We start from the raw sequence: 19,276 nt of genomic DNA on the forward strand, positions 1-19,276 counted from the left end.
TAAACGCATCGGGTACTTGACCTGGATTTTGCCGGGACCGGCAGGTGCAATACACCGGGTGAACACCCTACACTTTGACGAATAGTGTATTGGTTTTAACGTGCATAGGTTGTACCTCTCCTATACACGGGATCAACATTTGCGTCCTTTCCGATGGACGGAGTGTTTTCCAACTGTATTCACACCTGCACTGAATACAGTGGTGAGGCAAGCTAACACACAACGCTATAGCATCAGACTTTTTTTGTTTTTTTTTACTTGGTTGGGACTCGAACTCACCTCGGTTGATCTGCAGTCAAGACCTTTCCCGCTATGCTAGCGAGAAGCGCTGATACTGGAAAGGGTATTTTTACGATTATCAGCCAATAGTTCGACTAGTCTTGACTCGCAGACCCTTTACTGACTAAATAAACCGATGTCTATGGACAATTACACGCACAAGATCTCGCTCGAAATTTGACGGAATAAAGCCATATTTTGGTATGTATTTCCACTTCCCCATCATATATGTTCGATATTAGGGCTAGATATATTATACTGAACCTTCTCCATGTTTTTATTTTCAATTTTAGTGGGGGGTGCATTAGCCAGGCGGCTTCTAGAGAGTAAAAATCATTTACTAACGCTGCCATCTTGTTTCTTATTGTACTTCCCCAACATTACGGACGCGAGCGTCGCGTAACGTTGGGGAAGTACAATAAGAAACAAGATGGCGGCGTAAACATCGGGCAAGTCTCTTCCGTCTTTTCACAATATTTTTTCATTTTTTTGATGAATTCTTGTTTTAAAAATAACAACGAGAGCGTAGAAATGTCGGAAATGAAGTTTTATCCCATGTACATGATTTAGAGCTAGATCTTTTAGAAGGAAAGTAGAAATCTCGGGGGTGAAAGTTTCAGGTTTCGGCTTCCATTGTGTGGGTCTATGGGATAGAAGGCCTGGCTTCGTATGAGAGTGACCTTACGTTAGTAAATGATTTTTACTCTCTAGAAGCCGCCTGGCTAGGGTGCATATGGAACTCTTACCGCTTACTCTGACTCAACGAAGCCAGGGATTGTTTAAAACAGCTGGCAGCCGTCTGTTTCGAGGAGTTTTTTAACATTTTAATTTTTTTTTAATTTCTCCTTGTAGTTGTACACAGTCACAGATGGCTCGGTATCGTGCAGCCACCATTAGGGGGTTAACAATACAAAAATCCCCCGGCAGGGCTCATCGATTTTTGTCTTTATTTCATAAAAATATATAAAAAGAACTGTACCAAAAAGATTATCAATACCATTCCGTTTTAGCCTGAAATGCACCAAAACGGGGAAAAATAAACTTAAAGGGGAAAAAACAGTGACTTCGGCTGTCGCACAACTTCACTTCCCTGTTTTATCCGAACTTAATACATAAACATATGGCCATTGAGTCCCTGTACACAGCTAGAAATTTGGTCTCTGTACTTGGTGAGTGGAGCCAACGGAGTTCAGCGGATCAACCAACAATATAGAGACCAAAGCTTTTGGTCTAGTGATTGTTGTGCCTTTCATGTATATGTGGGTACCAAAAAAATTTAAACTTTCGCCCCCTGTCCCCAGGATTTTTACTTAGTCTTTCCCAGTCATTGCTAGCCTGGAGTAGGTATGTTACAAAAAAAAAAAATTTGAGAAATGAGGTGTTTGCTTCATAGTATCATTTAGAGCTCATCAAGACCTTTCATTTAATACCTCATTCATTTCAATAGCCCAGTAACAAGAAAGTTATGGTAGTTTTAAGTTCATACAAATCGCCTCTTAAATTCTTATGAATTCCTTTGTTTTTTCAAACAAAAGTTGTGACCTTAATTGAGACCAAGGTGCACTAATAGAAAACAAATAGAAAACAACGTGCTGCAAGAAACAAAACGCATAAAAAGAAAGAAAAAAAAAGAAAATTATTATTTTAAAAGGACAAAAAATACAATATGTCTATATAAGAAGAAAAGAAAAGAAGAAAAGAGAAAAAATGAAACAAGAAAAGAAAAAAGAGAACAAAAGAAAAGAAAAGAAAAAAAAGAAATGAAAAGAAAACAGAAGAAAAGAAAAGAAAAATAACAAGAATAACAAGCTGTTGAAAATGAACAAAAGCTGTGGCAAAAATAGTCAATCCTGACTGGTTGCCAACCAAGGGAAGAAGAAGAAGAAAACAACAATGCGCATACATTGGCATATGGAAGTGCCCAACAACACTCCCAAAAATTACAGACGCCGCCGAAACAGGGACATAAAAAACACACTCAGCGTCAGTAGATTTCTTTCAAATTTCACCACAATGTAGTTGAAATGTTCTATCGGAATGAATACCTTTCAGAGTGGGATGATACCTGTAAATATGAATAGCAAGAGGTTGAAAGCAAGGCCAAAGTTCCAGTAGCACACCATAGAGATATATACTAATAACGCTAGAGGGCGTACTTCGTCAAATCGCTGTGATTACGCGGAGACCGGCCGCCATTACTCGATAGGTCTTCGCAGCCTGCCATGCGCGTACAGTACCTATGGGCCATGTACTGTGATAGCACAGAAACGGAACAAAATGATGACATATGAGCGCGAAAGCAAATGGAAAAGTTAAATAGTATTGAATGTACATAATTACAGTTTAAATTAACAAAAAATCTAACGAAACTGAGAACAAAAATGCCTATATAGGAATATCAATAGCGCATAATAGGCCTATACAGGCCAATGATTATACATCCCCAATTGTTTTTGCTTTGGTCATAACATTTCGATACACTAATGTGACTGTTATTTTCTAATGATTTGGAAGGGATGAATATTAAAGGACAAGTCCACCCCAACAAAAAATTGATTTGAAAAAAAGGAGAAAAACCCAAGAAGCAAAACACTGAAAATTTCATCAAAATCGGATTTAAAATAAGAAAGTTATGACATTTTAAAGTTTCACTTAATTTCATAAAACAGTTATATGCACATCCTGGTCGGTATGCAAATTGGCAGACTGATGACGTCACCCACTCACTATTTCTGTTGTATTTTATTATATGAAATATGAAATATTCTAATTTTCTCCTCCTTGTCAAGTAAAACAAAGTTTTATTTCCCCCCGAACATGTGGAATTACCATTATTTTAACAGTTTATGGTTAAGTTAAGTTGGTCCTTATTGTCAAATCTGTAAAAATTGAAATATTGTATTATTCAAACAATAAAAAACAAAATAAATAGTGAGTGATGGACATCATCGACTCGCTCATTTGCATATCGCTGAGTTGTGCATTTAACTGTTTTGTGAAAAATAAGCAAAACTTAAAAATGTCATAACTTTCTTATTTTACATCCGATTTCGATGAAATTTGCAGCGTTATGTTTGTTTGATTTTTTTCTATCGATTCAAATCAACAATTTTCTAGGGTGGACTTGACCTTTAAAAATAACATGTAGGCCTGAGCATATTGTTCTAGGGAGTCCTGATTAACAAATTTAACATGGTATTCAAGTTGACCTCAGAAATTTAGTCAAGAAAGCCTAACTTGGCCTACAGGCCATATAATATACAAATGATACATAACAGTGTCTAATGCATATGAGACACTGGCGGATCTAAGGGGTAGGGGGCAGAGCCGGCTTGTACCCCCCCCCCCCAATTTTGAGAGGCACAGTTAAAATGTGTAATGTTAAATGCCGTTAAAACACAAGTGTACCCACCCTTGAATCATCCACCCCCGGCTCCCCCTTTTGGAAAATCCTGGATCTGCGCCTGATCTGAGACAAAATATTGATAAAAAACACATTTGCATTTTTTCAAGTAGTTTCATAATAACCATGATGCTGATAATTTATTTCTTCACTTTTTAGAATATTTTGTTATAATTTATTTTCCATATATACATGTATAGATCTACCTATAGAAATCATATGGGCATAACTCCTTTTCCCCATGGATTTATGTCGATGTAACCGTCATCACAATAAATCGTGAGTCATAAAATTACTTTTTATTGATAATATTTGAAAATGATTTACGCATTGGTCCAGTTAATTGATGAATCTATAAGTTATATGATTTAGATTTCCAATGTTGGCAACAATCAGATCATTTTAATTACTTTCTTACGTGCAAATCAATGTAGAAAAGTTTGTTGACAGCAAAATTTGCATATCAAAAACGCGCATGCAGTTGTACAATTTTGTAATGTACAGGAGGCCTAATGGGGGAAATTATGTTTACAGTATTGCCTTGCAAATAACATGATAAACAAATTACAATGCGTGTTTAACGCAACATAAAAGAGTTTCTCTTTGATTTTCTGGAAAATCTAGACTTGATCCCCCCCCCCCCCGGCTGAAATAAATACTCTGTTGACATATCGCTGTTGTTTAATCCTTTGATTTGACAAATATTTATGTGAACAAATCAAGGATCGAATAATAATTAAGGCCATGGAAGAAGGAGGAGAGGAGAAGAAACAGAGCGGGAGTGAGTTATAATTATAATTTGTACTATACTACAAAGAATATTATTACTACAACTGAGTGTATAAAACCAATTGATAACAAATATCCTGAGATAAATCTATTGCAATCTTAATAAAACTTAAAATAAAAAAGTTTTGCAAAATTGTGAGTACAAAAACCAAACATATTAAGCAATAATAGGCCTATTGTAAAACTGACAAATACTTGGAATAAGATAATACAATTATTGTTGGCTGTTGAGTGATCCTAATTTTAACCTCAAGTGATACCTGTCAGGGAGGGGTCCAGTTGAGCCCCCTGTACTTGTATACTTTTATTTTGATTGTGAATTTTCTTCCGGGTGCGTATGTCACTTTAATTACACCCCACCCCCTAAAAAGCGAATAAAATAAACCGATTCTAACTTAAATAGAAGGGAATTAAAAGCAAAAATTTTTGAACATTTTCATTTTCGGTGCGATATAGGCCTGCAGATTTAGGGAATTTATCATGTTCCTATGAGAAAAAAAATTAACAAGTGCACTGAAAACCCATTATAGTTTTACCATTGATGGTGTAACGGGAGGCTCACCATGATGTAAAATTAATAAGATGCCCTTTAAATACTCTATACTTGCTAATAAAATAGTAATCAAAGATCAAAACACTTACAAATTGTTGTACATTTAAAACAAACTAGTGTATACTTCATACAAATTAATGCAAGTTTCATGCAGTTGGTCATTTATGCTAAATTTTATAGGCCTACTGGTTTTTTTACGAGATAAGAATATTCATCTGTAAAATTGTAGGGCCTATCCGATTATATTACTTTGTATTATGTTTGAATGAAAAAAAAATGAATTGAGGTGAAGTGAAACGAATAGAGTTGAAATGAATTAAATTTACAAAATTATATCCATCATAAAAAAAATTGGTCATGAGAACACGGAATCATGTGGACGAACGAATGTGCCAAAGGATGATGTATCATTAAAGCCAAAGATAGGGAAGTCCGGAGAAGATGGGCTAATTCACTGTCTTTTGAAATGATTGTCAAAATTTACTTTTAATGTTGTATGTTTTATTTTTTTCGACTTATTTATGTCATATTATCAATACTGTTATATATTATTATCTATAGGCCTAATATGCATCAGTGGCAGGTAATCGTAAATGCACTGTATAGAGAATTTCATCCCGAGAATCCAGATAAAAAGACAAATTAATAGCAGAATTCCCATGTAATCACACTAATAGTTTATTGAGATACAATTTGTCTTTCATATTTTCAATTGTAATGAGATTAGATTCCTTTCTTCAAGATAAAAGCCGGAGACAGCATCCCTTTTCTCAGCGTTACAACGTACGAGCTATGGGTACATCCGGGTACTTTTGCGAATCTAGACCTATCGAGCAATGGCCGACCATGCTCCGCGCAATCACAGACGTTAAGTACGTGCGCCTATGGCGACTCCGCACTCTAGCGTAATTAGTATACATCTCTATGTAGCACACAAAGTCGCAAGATCACTGAATGATATTTTTTCAAGTCTAGACAGCTGCCATAAACATTCAACTACATAAAAACAATGATGTCATGGGAAATAACCTTTCCTTGCACATGCAAACACAATACAAAGCAATGCCCCCACAGTCACCCTGCAATTATAGGCAGCACACTCAATGCCTCATTCAGAATGCACCTAGAGGGCGCTTTGTAACATACCTACCTGGAGGCTTCTGCCTTCTGGAGAGTAAAAGTAGTACTGCTGATGTAGGCTTACTCTCCATGGAGCCTGGGTTGGCATACATGTACCATTGCTCTACACGCACCAACGAATTGGGCAACAATAATGTTGCGCCAAAAATACTAATTATTTTTTTTTAGCCCAAACTTGTATACATGGACTACAATATTGGTTGGCAACTTTGGGCCAAAAATGGTTAGTTTTTTTCATAAAATGATGTTTAAATTCATTAAGATATTAAAAGTAGAGGAGCATTTACTTACATTTGTTGTTGTCGCCATCTTTGATATCGTAGCCAAAGATAATAGACGCGTATAGAGGGCGACAATATCATGAGCAGTGCCAACTTAGATTTTTAAAAAATACTTGTGTCGGCCGATAAATATCATGAATCGTAAAATATCATGAAGTGATTTCATGATATTTATTAGCTGATGCAAGTATTTTACAATTAAAGAAAGAAAGTAGTTGATCATCCTTGCGCGCATCTATTTTTGCCGCCGCATGAAATTTTTTAATATTTACTTTGCTAATTCCGATATCGCCATAACTGCGATAAAGAAAACATTTCTGGTTTGGTTTTTTATTGGTAATTTTGAAGATATCATAAATTAGTGAAAAAGTAAAGTTTGTAAATTCGGAATATATCACAGATTCCTTCATTTTTAGTGCATTTTCGGAGACCCCGCTTTCTGAAACTAAACTAATCTGTCGCGTGCTTTGGAAATATGGCGCAGATAAATCAATTTTGATGGCGTAATTTGTATTTCAGCGGGAATTTTTGGTGATTGATAGCGCCTGTACTTCGGTGTATGTTGAGGTGATTGACTGTGCTTGTGATTGTGTTGGGTTTGCATGTGTGTTGCGGTGATGTGATCGACTGCTGGCGTGATATGTGAAATAAATAATTATATTATTGATCGCAAAATCAGGTGAGAATCGTGGTATGCAAACCACCTTATTCCATAGGCGAATCAAGGGGGGGGGGCCTGAGGGGCCCAGGCCCCCCTATTGGTGGAGCAAAAAAATGAAAAAAAGAAGGGGAAAGACAGGAGGAAAAAATAAGATGAAGGAAACGAGTGAATAAAATAAGGTCAGGGGAAGTCTTGGAAAATGATTTTAAAAAATATTTAATGTCACTATATTAAATTTTCACTCGCGCTTCGCGCTCGCGTTGCATGTTCGATTAGATACACATCTTGCTCAATAGGCTGATATGTAGCTTAAAATATCAAGTTTTGAAGTCAATATACAAAGCATATTTCATCTCGGACATCAAGCTTTCATTATTTTGTTTGATTTACAAATTGATTTTTTAAGTGCTCTGTAAACTGTCCCTTTTATGTTGTGAATATCATTTGCAGCTTTTTGTGCTGTGCGCTCGCATTATTTGATTTGCCAAGTAGGCCTTCATATTGTCTTTGTTTATTCCATAAGATTCTTTATATACTGTATTAATTATATAACAAACTAATTAAAATCCCCCTTTTATGACAGTTTATCAAAAATTTCGTCTTGAGATTTGCGCTCGCATTAATTTTTACAAATATATCAACTCATGAAACCCAATTCATGATTACAAAAGTGCTTAAAATATCCAGTTTTCAGGCCTCAATGTCAACAAATTTCACTCACTCATTAGGCTTATTACATGAATAAATATGATAATACAATTTTCATGAATTCCTAATAACTAAATTGTCCCTTTTTCAGAAAGGAATATCGACAAGTTTCATATAGCGCTTAGGAAGAGGAATAGGAAGATTGTCATCATTTTCATATGATTACAAAATGTCCCGAGGCCTAGAATGTTCAGGTCTTAGGTCAAAATAATCATACATATATCAGATCGCGCTTCGCACTCGCATCATTTATTAAGTGCTATCCACATCCACTTCATAATTCCCCTACACAGTGCTTAATATAGTGCTTAAATTCACCCTTTTTATACTGGATCAAATATTTTCTGCTCGCGCTTCGCGCTCGCATTATTTATTTTCATGATAAAAAATGTATTCAGGGCTCGGTAACACAAAGGTTTGCAATGAATTGCAATTCGCACTGATTGGTTCCCGGTCAGTATTTTAAACTGAGCGCGCATGCAACGATGATCCTGATTGGTCATTGGTATTAAGCAATTGATTGCAAACCTTTGTGTTACGGAGCCCAGAATACCCAGATTCTGTCTAACTCTAAAACTCGCGCACACATGTTTATTGAGTGCGCAGCTTGATCTTTATTCAAAACGTGCTAAAATTATCCAGTTTCAGATCAGAACATCAAAAATTTTCTGCTCGCGCTTTGCGCTCGCATCATTAATATAGGAAGATACCAAATTACCCATCCTTTTTCATGATTTAAAAAACATGAATAGGGTGTCCAATTTTTAGGTCTGAAATCTCATACCGTTAACGATTACAAAAAGTGTTTAGAATGTCAATATTTTAGGTGGGAATGTCAAAAATTTTCAGCCTCGCGCTTCGGGCTCGCATTATTTAATAGTTAAAATATGCATCATCTTTATAATGGCTAACTGCAAACGTCCTTAACAGGTCCATTTTTTATCAAGCCAGAACCCATATTAAACATTTCTGCTTGCGCTTCGCCCTCGCAGTAATTATCTAGTTTCAGAAGCATCTTGTTCAGGTTTACAAACATTGCCCATAATGTTCAATTTTCAGGACAAAATCACATGAAGCTCCCAAAATGTTTAGCTCGTGTTATGCGCTCGCACTATCTAAATGAGATTATTACACTTTTATGTTGTTTTATAAGAATAAAGCTAAGAAATGACTGTTAGGACATGGGCGTTTTGCCCCCCCCCCCATTTTTAACGACCAAGAAAAAAAAGAGAAAAAGGAAAGGGATAAGAAAGAAATATAGGCCTAATTTTTTCCAAGTGTTATGTACAAATCTATCACAAACTTTGATTTTTGTAATAAAAATGTCAACATTTTTGCTCACTCGCAACTTCTTGCGCAATTTTTTTTTAAAGCTCAATTCGCCACTGGGACAACCCCTTCAAAGAAACATACAAAAATCAACTATGAGCGGCCGATCGGGGAAAATATGGGTGAAAATTTTTTTGGGGCCCCCCTATTGGCAGAAGCTGGATCTGCCCCTGTTATTTTGCATGATTTTGTTATTGTTTTTTATTTAGTAGGTAGAGTTTCAAGTTTTAAATCTATATCCTGCCTTATTTTCATGTGAAGTTATTAATGGCACTGGTTATCTCTTTAATTCTCTTAATTTTGATCTTTTTGAATTTTGAGAATATGGTGGAGTTTACATTGCTGGTCGTGAACTCATGTTTCGTATATATAGCCGGCTGCATTCTTACGTTTGCTTTGATCATTTATGAGAAAGTTTTGATACAGCCTTAGTTCAGTTTTTTTTAACCATTTGTTATTTTAAGGCATATTTTCTAGGCCATTTAAATTATGATAGAAATCATTCTTCCGAAAAGATGGCATTGTTCTCAGAGCACCCCTGCATATTGTCATATTGATATGAGTTACATTATGAAATCATTATCTTTATCGTTTTTTCCAAAAAGATGAGTCAGCATCGTTCTTAATTTTTCTTCCTTAAGAATTGAAAATTCAGTTCATTCCTGTCGAGGGGCATGATTGGAAATTGATAGGGGATTGCCAATTGTGGAAATATTGAATCAAATTTGGAGTCGATTTTGAATTTGGTTACAAGCTCAGGAGCATGTACCGAACTGAAATGATATTTTTATCAAAATCTTCTTTATTTGATTTTTTCCTCATTTTGATAGGTTACAGAGCTCCATACTTGTAATTAGATCTTGGTTCATCAAGGAGAATGAGCATGCCTTCATTCACAATGGGGCAGACTGAAAATGAAGATTTCCCTGCAACTGCTAGCACTGCTAGTCAACCTTTGAACTTCGTCCACCAGGACTTCAACCCTAGTAAGGTAGCCAGCAAGAGCCCTCACAAGCAGAAATCACCTGGTAGAGAACAGTCAGGGAGGCCATCGACCCCTTTCCCTGAAAATGAAGTACAGTTTGTACCAACTTACAACACCATGGCTCCTGATCAGCCCATTGTTCTTGACAACCAAGGCATTGTGGACAACCCCTATTTGGCTTCTGAAGCTTTGGGTGCAACATCAACTTTGAATGAAGCAAACTTATGTCAGACCGGACAATCTGGTGATGTCCTTCACCAGCAGCACCCTGGTCCACTGATATTCTCTCAACAGCAGGCATGGCCTCCGGAGAGTCACAAGCTGTACTACAGCCAAAGTCTGGACTTGGACAGTAATGGCATGCACAGGACAAACCCCTTCGCGACAGGTCAGAGATCGGCATCCTGCGATGCTTCACATGGTAGCACGACGCCTACATCACCTGTGGAGAAAGAGGAAAGGATCCCCAACTCTGCTGTCAGGAGATCAAGAGTTTGGAAGTATGGTCGGAGGAGCAGTGGGAATCACAGTGATAGGCAGCCATTCACTTTCAGTGTAACCTCTTCTCAGGCAGGGTAGGTTCTGACTTCATGCCATTTGCAGACCTGCCAACCAGTACCTTTTTTTTTTTTTTTTTTTCAATCGTAATTTATTGAGAAAAATCATCTCTATATGTCTCCTTTTCATAAAACTTACACAATATGGTTATTAGATCAATGTAATTTCATGTAAATTGTTTTTTTTCCAATCATTTTGTTTAAAACCAGGGTGAGATATACACATGTTTCAATGTTTTTTTTTCATCTGCAAGAGCAGTGCGCATTTTAGCTTGCATGCAGCTTGAGCGCCGCGATGAGCTAGTGCGCCACGCATTTTATTATGAAATACCTTTTTTTTGGAAAAATACAGTTTTTTTTATCACAGAATACAATTTTTCATTCCCAGAGGTTGGCAGGTCTGCATTTGGTATTCTTGCATGATAGGGGCTTAGGAAGAGGATCAATAATCAAAATATATTTTTCTTCTGATGTATACTTAGAGTTCCTTCCTATAAATGACCGTCTATTCTTAAGTTTTCATGGTACAGTCCAATGAATATAAATAGTTCTTACATTGATATATATTTAATGTCATTTGCCATTTTCATCACTTTATGGTAGGGATTTTTATATTGTATAATTCGGGCCGGACATTAGTACCTGTGACTAGTTGATATGCCTTCTATGTTACATGTATCGTAATTAGTCCTGAGAGTAAACATCGATTGATCGAATGGTTCGAATGGCTTGCCGCTGATCGCTAATCGATTAGCAAAATTTACACTAATCGAATGTTCGGCAGATCCCGATTAGACACTTGGGATAACTCAAATACGGAAGTAAGAGTAATAAAATGACAAGATAAAAATGACAATAATTGCTTTTAACTACTTGATGCAGGTTTAAAAATGATGTTACCGATGTAATTTGTCAAAAATGAACAATGATTGTATCACATACACTGTTAAACACCACCTGAAAAAGGTCAGGAATTTCAATCCCATCCGGCCTTGCCTGCCCTCAGTACAGAATGTATGTTGTATGCATAGGTGTATATAACTATGGTTGCATGTCTGTGTGCTTAAAACAGAAAGTACACACACACACACCCACACACACAACTACATGTAGCTGACTTGAGCCGATATGTGATTGGACATTCGATGACCAATGAAACTTTTGGGAGACAAAGAAGAAGCCATGTAAGGTCGTGACTTCAGAAACAAATTGACCCCTCCCCATCTCTGTGTGTGGGTGTGTGTGTGTGTGTGAGAGAGAGAGAGAGAAAGATAGCGGTGGGAGCTAAAAATCTTATCATGTTTCAAAACAATGCAATCTCTTTTTAGCCCCGGCCCCTCCCCACTCACACAATCAAAGCAAAATTCCAACATGCACCATCACCTAATTATAGACATGTAGATGTCACTAGTCTCCCAAAATAGACCCAGTTATAGGTTCAAATGATCGAAAATTGTAATTTTGAGAGGTACATCAAATTAAAAATATTTTGCAAAATATTTTCAACATCATGGGCACTGCCACAGGTGGGGGTTGGGGCATGGTGTGGGCAATGGATGAAATTTTTCAATAAGTAATAGGTACCACATGCGTGTCTATCTCAAAGAATACTTCATGAATTAGTTGTTTACAGGGACTGGACCTAAGACTGTAGGCTGATTCATTTATATGCAGGGGTGGGAGGGATGCATAATACAAGCATGCATTGATTTAGGAAAGATTTTTCATTGGAACAATAAAGTGAAATTTTAATCTCATTTTATATAGTTTCTTTTGAAATAGAAATCAAAGAGAAGGGGCTTAATGCATTTATAAGGAACATATAATACTCCACCCTATATGCTATTGAAACCCTGTTTGGGAGGTCTTCACAATTAGGTCAACTGCTGGCTCAGAAGACGAACTTCCCGACGAACAATAAAATGATTTGATTGTTTTTTCAGGAAATAATCGAATGGTAAAATTGACATTTGTCCTAGGTAAGTGACAACATACAGATAATTCAAAACAGTAAATTATTTCTATTATAGCAGGCAAAGACTTGCAAGATGATGTTTGGTTTTAATTTGTTTTGTTTTGGTTATGTTCTAATAGCATTGCTTTCTTTTTTAGTGCTGCTATTGGAGGGATCGAGCACAGCAGTGCAAGGTTTTTTGGAAAGAGATCAATTTCAAGTTCAAGGCATGATGATGCATGGTGAGTGATCACTTCAGTGTAATTCGTTATAATTTCTTTATAAAATGGTCATCATTTATGCTTTGATGTGCTATCATCTCTCACTATAACGCGTACATCTAGAGTATGCTTGCTGTAAAACATACGAGTTCATCCTTTCTTGTTCTGTATGAAATGTTCAGAAAACTAAGAAGAAGCTCTAACTGTGGAATTATACAACTTCTTCCTTTCGAATTTTGTAAAATGTGTTCAGACCAAATTTGCACTGATAGTGTTGTGTACTGGTATGTGGTTCCTAAGCTATCTACCTGCACGACAGACCGACAATTGCTCCAGATGTGATTTCATGTACTGATCCAATATAAAGTGAATTAAAAAATGTTTTATTGATTTTATTAGTATGGTTTGTAAAAATTAGATTATAAAATAATGATTTAATCTGGGAAATTATGTCATAAGGAACATACTATCGGCCATGGGGGGGGGGGGGGTTACTGAATCAGTCCTTCAGTCTTATAAAAACCAAACCCAATTATCCTAGTCTTTTTATTAAAGGTAAAAAGCTTCACAGTATACACATTGAATGATTTTCATCTGAAGATGTAACTTTATCTTTATTCTTTATTTTTGTAGGTCATCAGAGCCTTCAACGAAGCAATTCATTAGTGAGGAGCGCATGACGGCTGAGATGCACAACCTCAGTTTAGATGGTGTTGTTAGGCAACCTTTGGTCCCCCTCCCATCATCATCTACTCCTTCCTCATTGCCTTCATCCGCATCCCCACCTAGCTTTTCTTCTGCACCCAGCATGCATTTCTCTTCAACCAGCGGACAGTGTAACCATGGCAATTCCGATCTGTTGAGGCATCACAGATGTCACCATGATCATAGAACAGGGTCAAGGAGTTATGCTGAGGCAGTGCTTGCTGATATTGAAAGAAGGTAGGATGTTTGTTTTTGCAAGTGCAAGTATTTGTTTCTAACATTGTCTTACCCTTACAAATTGCTGCTGGTTAATGCCCTCTAGGAATTTGCATTGACATTGACTTGAGCTTTGTAATATAAATGATAGTTATAGCAGTACTGAATTTATTTTTGTTGTTGATACATTTGATATTGATGCATGTCATATGGCAATTTTTTGTATCCATTTTCAACTGAATTCATATAATACTGGTATATTAAAATGCAATGTGCCAAACACTACACCTGCTTGACTATAATGGTTTGTACTCACAAGTCGGCCATTTATAAAGGGATCACTTATCTAATCTAAGATTGTGGTACTTTACAAACACCTTTTATCCCAACTTTGTGACATTAACATGAACACTTGGAAATGTTTTCTCCTTTTCATTTATGTGCTAAATTTCCTTTCATAGAAATGAAATAACTCGGTACTTCACTGCCTATTGTAATGTACTAGTATTGCTTTTTTGTAATATGTGAATAAAATAACCACCTTAATAAAATTATAAATTATTAATTTGTCTTGAAAATTTTTGATTATGATGTTCACCTTAACATTTAATCGCCAAACATATTGTCTTTACATCTTTATCTCAGACTGGAGGACAATGATTCTGATGATGAGGGTGTGGAAGAGGACATGCCGCCAAACCAGGGCGATGGTCATCGCCTGGAGATGACCCCTCAGTTGGTGACTGCCCTCAAATCTAAAGGAACGTCCAGCCATGGGCTCCCTCAAGATATAGTCAAGAAAATGTTAGTTTATCATTAAATGATTTCATTATGCTGTATACTATATTTGTATGTTACAATAATTGTTATGTAAATGGTCTGGCTTCAGAATGTAATTATGACCATTTCCTACAATACATCCAAACCTCAATCATATTGATGCAGAATGCTAGTTGGGAAATAGGGCTGCAATGTGACTATTAAAAAAAAATCCATTCCATGTCTTAGATTATTCAATGAAAAGGCATTGAATAGGCATATGAGGTATATACTATCTAAGTTCAATTTAAGGTTATTTTCTCAGTATAAAAATGATTTACAATCAGTACAGGAATGACAAATAGAATGTATTTGAAAAAATAGAAAGCACTGAGAAGTAATTCTTAGTAAATTAAAATGAAACACACGATAGCATTGAATTGAAAAATTAGAAAAGGTCTGTAAGTAGACCCAACACCAGCAAACATCTTAAAATGGGGGGGAAGAGGAAAATATTTCTATGCATATTCATCTACTTATTTTTTTTAAACTTAGCTCTAAATAACATTATCGCAGTTGAATATTCAATTTTGTCAGATTGTTCCGACTGTGATGGGCATTATACCTTAATGAACTGAGGAGAAATTGTGTTTTAGCCTTGGAATATTACATCACCTCTCATTTGTAAAAGTTTGATTTTAATTTTTTCAAACTGGAGTTGCTCTTAAAAACCAGACTGCATCTTATGAATGGCAACCCTAACTAACAAATTTTACCCCCATACACTGTCCCTGATGTTTCATGATTATACATAGGAAAATATACTTGTATTCCTGATTTTGATATTGCGGTTGATGATAATTGTTGGCTACCCAATTAGTCAATACTCTGCATCCCTTAATCTAACACAAGGCAAAAGCAATTTTGTGTCTCGCCCACTTATGAAAATAAACAGAAATATCGTGATTTGCGAGGGAACGCAACAGTATTGTATCAAAACTTCATTGTGAAATGACTGGGATGGAATAACACTTATCACAAGAGCCTTGCACAGTTGCACTTGAACTTTAATGTTGACCTGAAAATGACCTTTGACCTTACCATGTGACCTCTGACTGCAGCATAACATGCAGGTCGCCTAAGTACATCTACCATCCAAGTTTTGTTGAAAAGTGACTTACGGTTGCGGAGTTAGGTGTCATTTAAGAGAGTCTTGCATGTAAACTTTAACGTTGACCTGAAAATGAACTTTGACCTTACAATGTGACCTCCGACTGCAGCCTAACATGCAGGTCCCCCAAGTCCATCTACCATCCAAGTTTGGTTGAAAAGTGATTTACGGTTACGGGGTTAGGCGTCATAGGAAAGTCTTGCATGTAAACTTTAACGTTGACCTGAAAATGACCTTTGACCTTACCATGTGACCTCCGACTGCAGCATAACATGCAGGTCCCCCAAGTCCATCTACCATCCAAGTGTGGTTGAAAAGCAACTTACGGTTGTGGAGTTAGGTGTCATAAGAGAGTCTTGCATGTAAACTGTAACGTTGACTTGAAAATGACCTTTTACCTTACCATGTGACCTCCGACTGCAGCATAACATGCAGTTCCCCTAAGTCCATCTACCATCCAAGTTTGGTTGAAAAGCGACTTACGGTTGTGGAGTTATGTGTCATTAGGTTTGTGACGGATTTACAGCAAACCATGTACTAAAGAATTAAGATGGATCATGAGTTGACAGTGCTCTTGGAACAGAGATGTAATTTCTAGTTGTAATCGAATTATGACCTAACAAAATGATCATTCACTTTAGCCATTATACAGTGAAGAATATTTGGCTGCTGTATTCATATCCTGTCTGGTTAAAATTGACAATGCAGCAAATATTTCTAAACCCTTTTGGCATCCTTTCCCCTTGCTACAGAGTTTCATCTCCTTGCATGGATCTAGTGTTATGGAGACCACTGTCCATCATCAATCCAAGGGGAGGCCCAGACCCGTCTTCATCACCGGGTCCATCTTCTCCTTCATCTACGGGCTCGGAGCTGACACCTATCATGGAAGTTGAAGTGGAGAGGGAAAGGGCAGAGGCAAGCAGCATGATGCCACAGTCCCAGCCTTACGAGGGGATTCCCCCAGCTGCTAATGACATCATGCAGGAGGAGGTGTTACCTGATTATGATGAAGATATGGATCTCTGAATGTTTCATGTTTATGAACTTACCTGTGCAATTAATCTCAAAGATGTCTGCCATTTTTTCTTTGATACTCTCTTATTTATTTGTTTTAAAAAGTAGTAGCACAAGTAACAAAGGTTTTTCCTTCGGACAATACAAAGACTTGTGTGTATCCTATGGTTCTTTAAAAAGAATGATTGCAACAAAAGCATTTTCATCCCATTTCACCAATCTTCCAAAAGGTATTAGATTCTGTAATCAGTGGGTTAATCAAACTTCTAGTCTATGATTTCTCTTATTTTTTGAAGTAACCAAACAATATTGGAACATTTACATTATTGACTTAAATTTGAAATGTTTGCATATGTATTGCCTAAAATTTTGAAAGCTGCTTCAATATTTTCATCTTGTAATAACTTGTGAATCTTGCTGCATAAATTTTGCTGACTTAAATGTTTGTGCATGTTTGTCCCACACCCAAAATCTGAGAAAGAATGTATTCAATTTACTACAATAGAAGGTAAAGCAAAATAATTGTACAGTAGATAATTATACTTTTTCACGCTTTTAACAATGTGTGCCGTTTTATGAGCAGGAAAGTTTGTAACTGGACTAATATGATTTTAAGCCACTTGGACCAGCATCTGCTAAAGTCCTAAACTACTGCGATAGTTCCTGGATCCATACCCAGAATGCAAAATTTTGATATGTAGTCTTGTAATGTATACCCTTAAAATTATATCAAATGATCTGGTTCTGTTTGCAACATCCATATCATATTTTTCCAGGGAACAAAACAAGCTTCCAAGCATTTTTTTTTCAGATCAAATGTCCATATTTAAAAAAAACAGAACTCACAATATGCATTTATTTGATTTATGATAAAGTAAATATAGATCCAGACTATCTCTAGAGCACATGGCATTCATCGTGACACTGAATGTGAGAAGTTTTATCTATTGATCAGTGTTTGTCCATTGTGTGTATTGAGATACATAAACCTGTTCAGAAAATCCTTCGTTTCCTCTATAAAAACTTATCTATATGGTGCTATGTCTTGTCTTTACATCAGTTGTCTTCTTTGTAAAAAGGCTTCAAAAGGAACAATTGAAAATTTAAAGTGGCTTTGTAACCTTCATTTTCAATTTAAAGTGTCCCCCTTGTTACAGTCTTTTGTGCTGCAAGAGAATATCGGTAAAAGTAAATTTATTTTAGGTTGTTCAGTTTACAAACTAGCTCTGGTGTATTTCTGTATTCATGTTTATATATGGTACATGTTTGTTCCTGAAGCTGTAAACATCCTTTAATGCTTATTGTGACTGAAATCATGATCATAAAGCCTTATTTTTTCTTCTGACTAATGATTTAATGAAGAAAATGAAATTGTGCCCTGTAATATCAGAGTGGTAGCGTGCTATCTAACTTAAAATGAATTTATGCAGAATTAATTTGTTAACCCCATACCCTTTGTAGACAATTTATTTATTGATGCTAAGCACTAGTAATAGTGTCCCAGTATTTTTAATTTGTGAAGCAAACTATGTTAATTCATAACAGCTAAGCTTTGTTGGAATCCTCCCAAAAGGGTCCAGTTGCATCATAGCTTCTCTTATTGTAGCTTTACCATCTAATGGTGACTGCTAAGGAGTCTTTGATTTTTATTGGTTGTTGAGAATTCGATTATGCAACATGGCTAAGATGTTATCTTGTAATGTGAAAGCGTTAGTGCCAAGTTTCATAAAACATGTCATCAATGACCAGTTCCAATCAGTCATGATTTTCTACTGAAATGATGCCATTCCATCGGCTTAATGCAATATTGTCAAAGAATCCTAGCATTTTGTTATTGATAAGTTTTATTTAAAGGGAAGCCATTACCATGTACAAATAATGCACATTTATGAATGTGTTGTAGTAGTGCAGTGCACTCAATTGTATTTACATTATGGGACACGGATGAGGCATTTGTGACGAGTGCTTTTGCATAATATTGTGAATACTCAAGATGCTTGCATTTTCACTATCATCACAAATTTAAAGATGTGTGTTTTTGTGTTCTAAAATGGGTCAGCAGGATGAATTTGTAGTGGAGTTTGTCGAATCCCTCCACTTATTCTAGGATCGCACAAAGAGGTCATATCTGCTTTCTATTATGAAAAAGAACGTGTATTTCACATGGGGTCTCACGTTTTATGCACTATGGGGAAAGTGATGAAGAGAGTATACAAAGATCAAACTTTCTAATATCTGTGAAATTTATATCTTAATTATGTGATTGGGTTGGGATAGTAATTGGGACTTTCTCCCAGACACAAACCTTTGTAGACTTGCTATGATATGTACAGTATTTTTGTTGTCATGAAATGACTTTGTATGTATTTTGGTAATAAAATAAATGTTTAATGTGAAAGAAGAAATATTGGTCAGATCAAAGCCTGTATGATTTGCCTTTTGATCCATGGGAGACAATTTTCCAAGCATTTATGTTATTTTGCAAGGCAATTTCATGCCTTTGCCACTCTTCACCCAGGTGTTAAACAGGTACTTCATAGGATACAGA

The 19,276-nt window shown here is 36.2% G+C and overlaps 1 protein-coding gene across 1 annotated transcript; it reads left to right on the forward strand.

Moving 5' to 3' along the window:
- The first annotated feature begins 410 nt into the window (after positions 1–410).
- Positions 411–19,209, forward strand: LOC129254792 (uncharacterized). Its single transcript, XM_064109897.1, has 6 exons — positions 411–480; positions 9,974–10,703; positions 12,798–12,881; positions 13,494–13,802; positions 14,427–14,585; positions 16,464–19,209. Exons 2-6 carry the CDS (start codon positions 10,021–10,023, stop codon positions 16,738–16,740), a joined length of 1,512 nt encoding a protein of 503 aa, XP_063965967.1. The 5' UTR covers positions 411–480; positions 9,974–10,020; the 3' UTR covers positions 16,741–19,209.
- The last annotated feature ends 67 nt before the right edge of the window (positions 19,210–19,276 follow it).

The sequence above is a fragment of the Lytechinus pictus genome, chromosome 2 (assembly GCF_037042905.1).
Source record: "Lytechinus pictus isolate F3 Inbred chromosome 2, Lp3.0, whole genome shotgun sequence".
Lineage (NCBI taxonomy): Eukaryota > Metazoa > Echinodermata > Echinoidea > Temnopleuroida > Toxopneustidae > Lytechinus > Lytechinus pictus.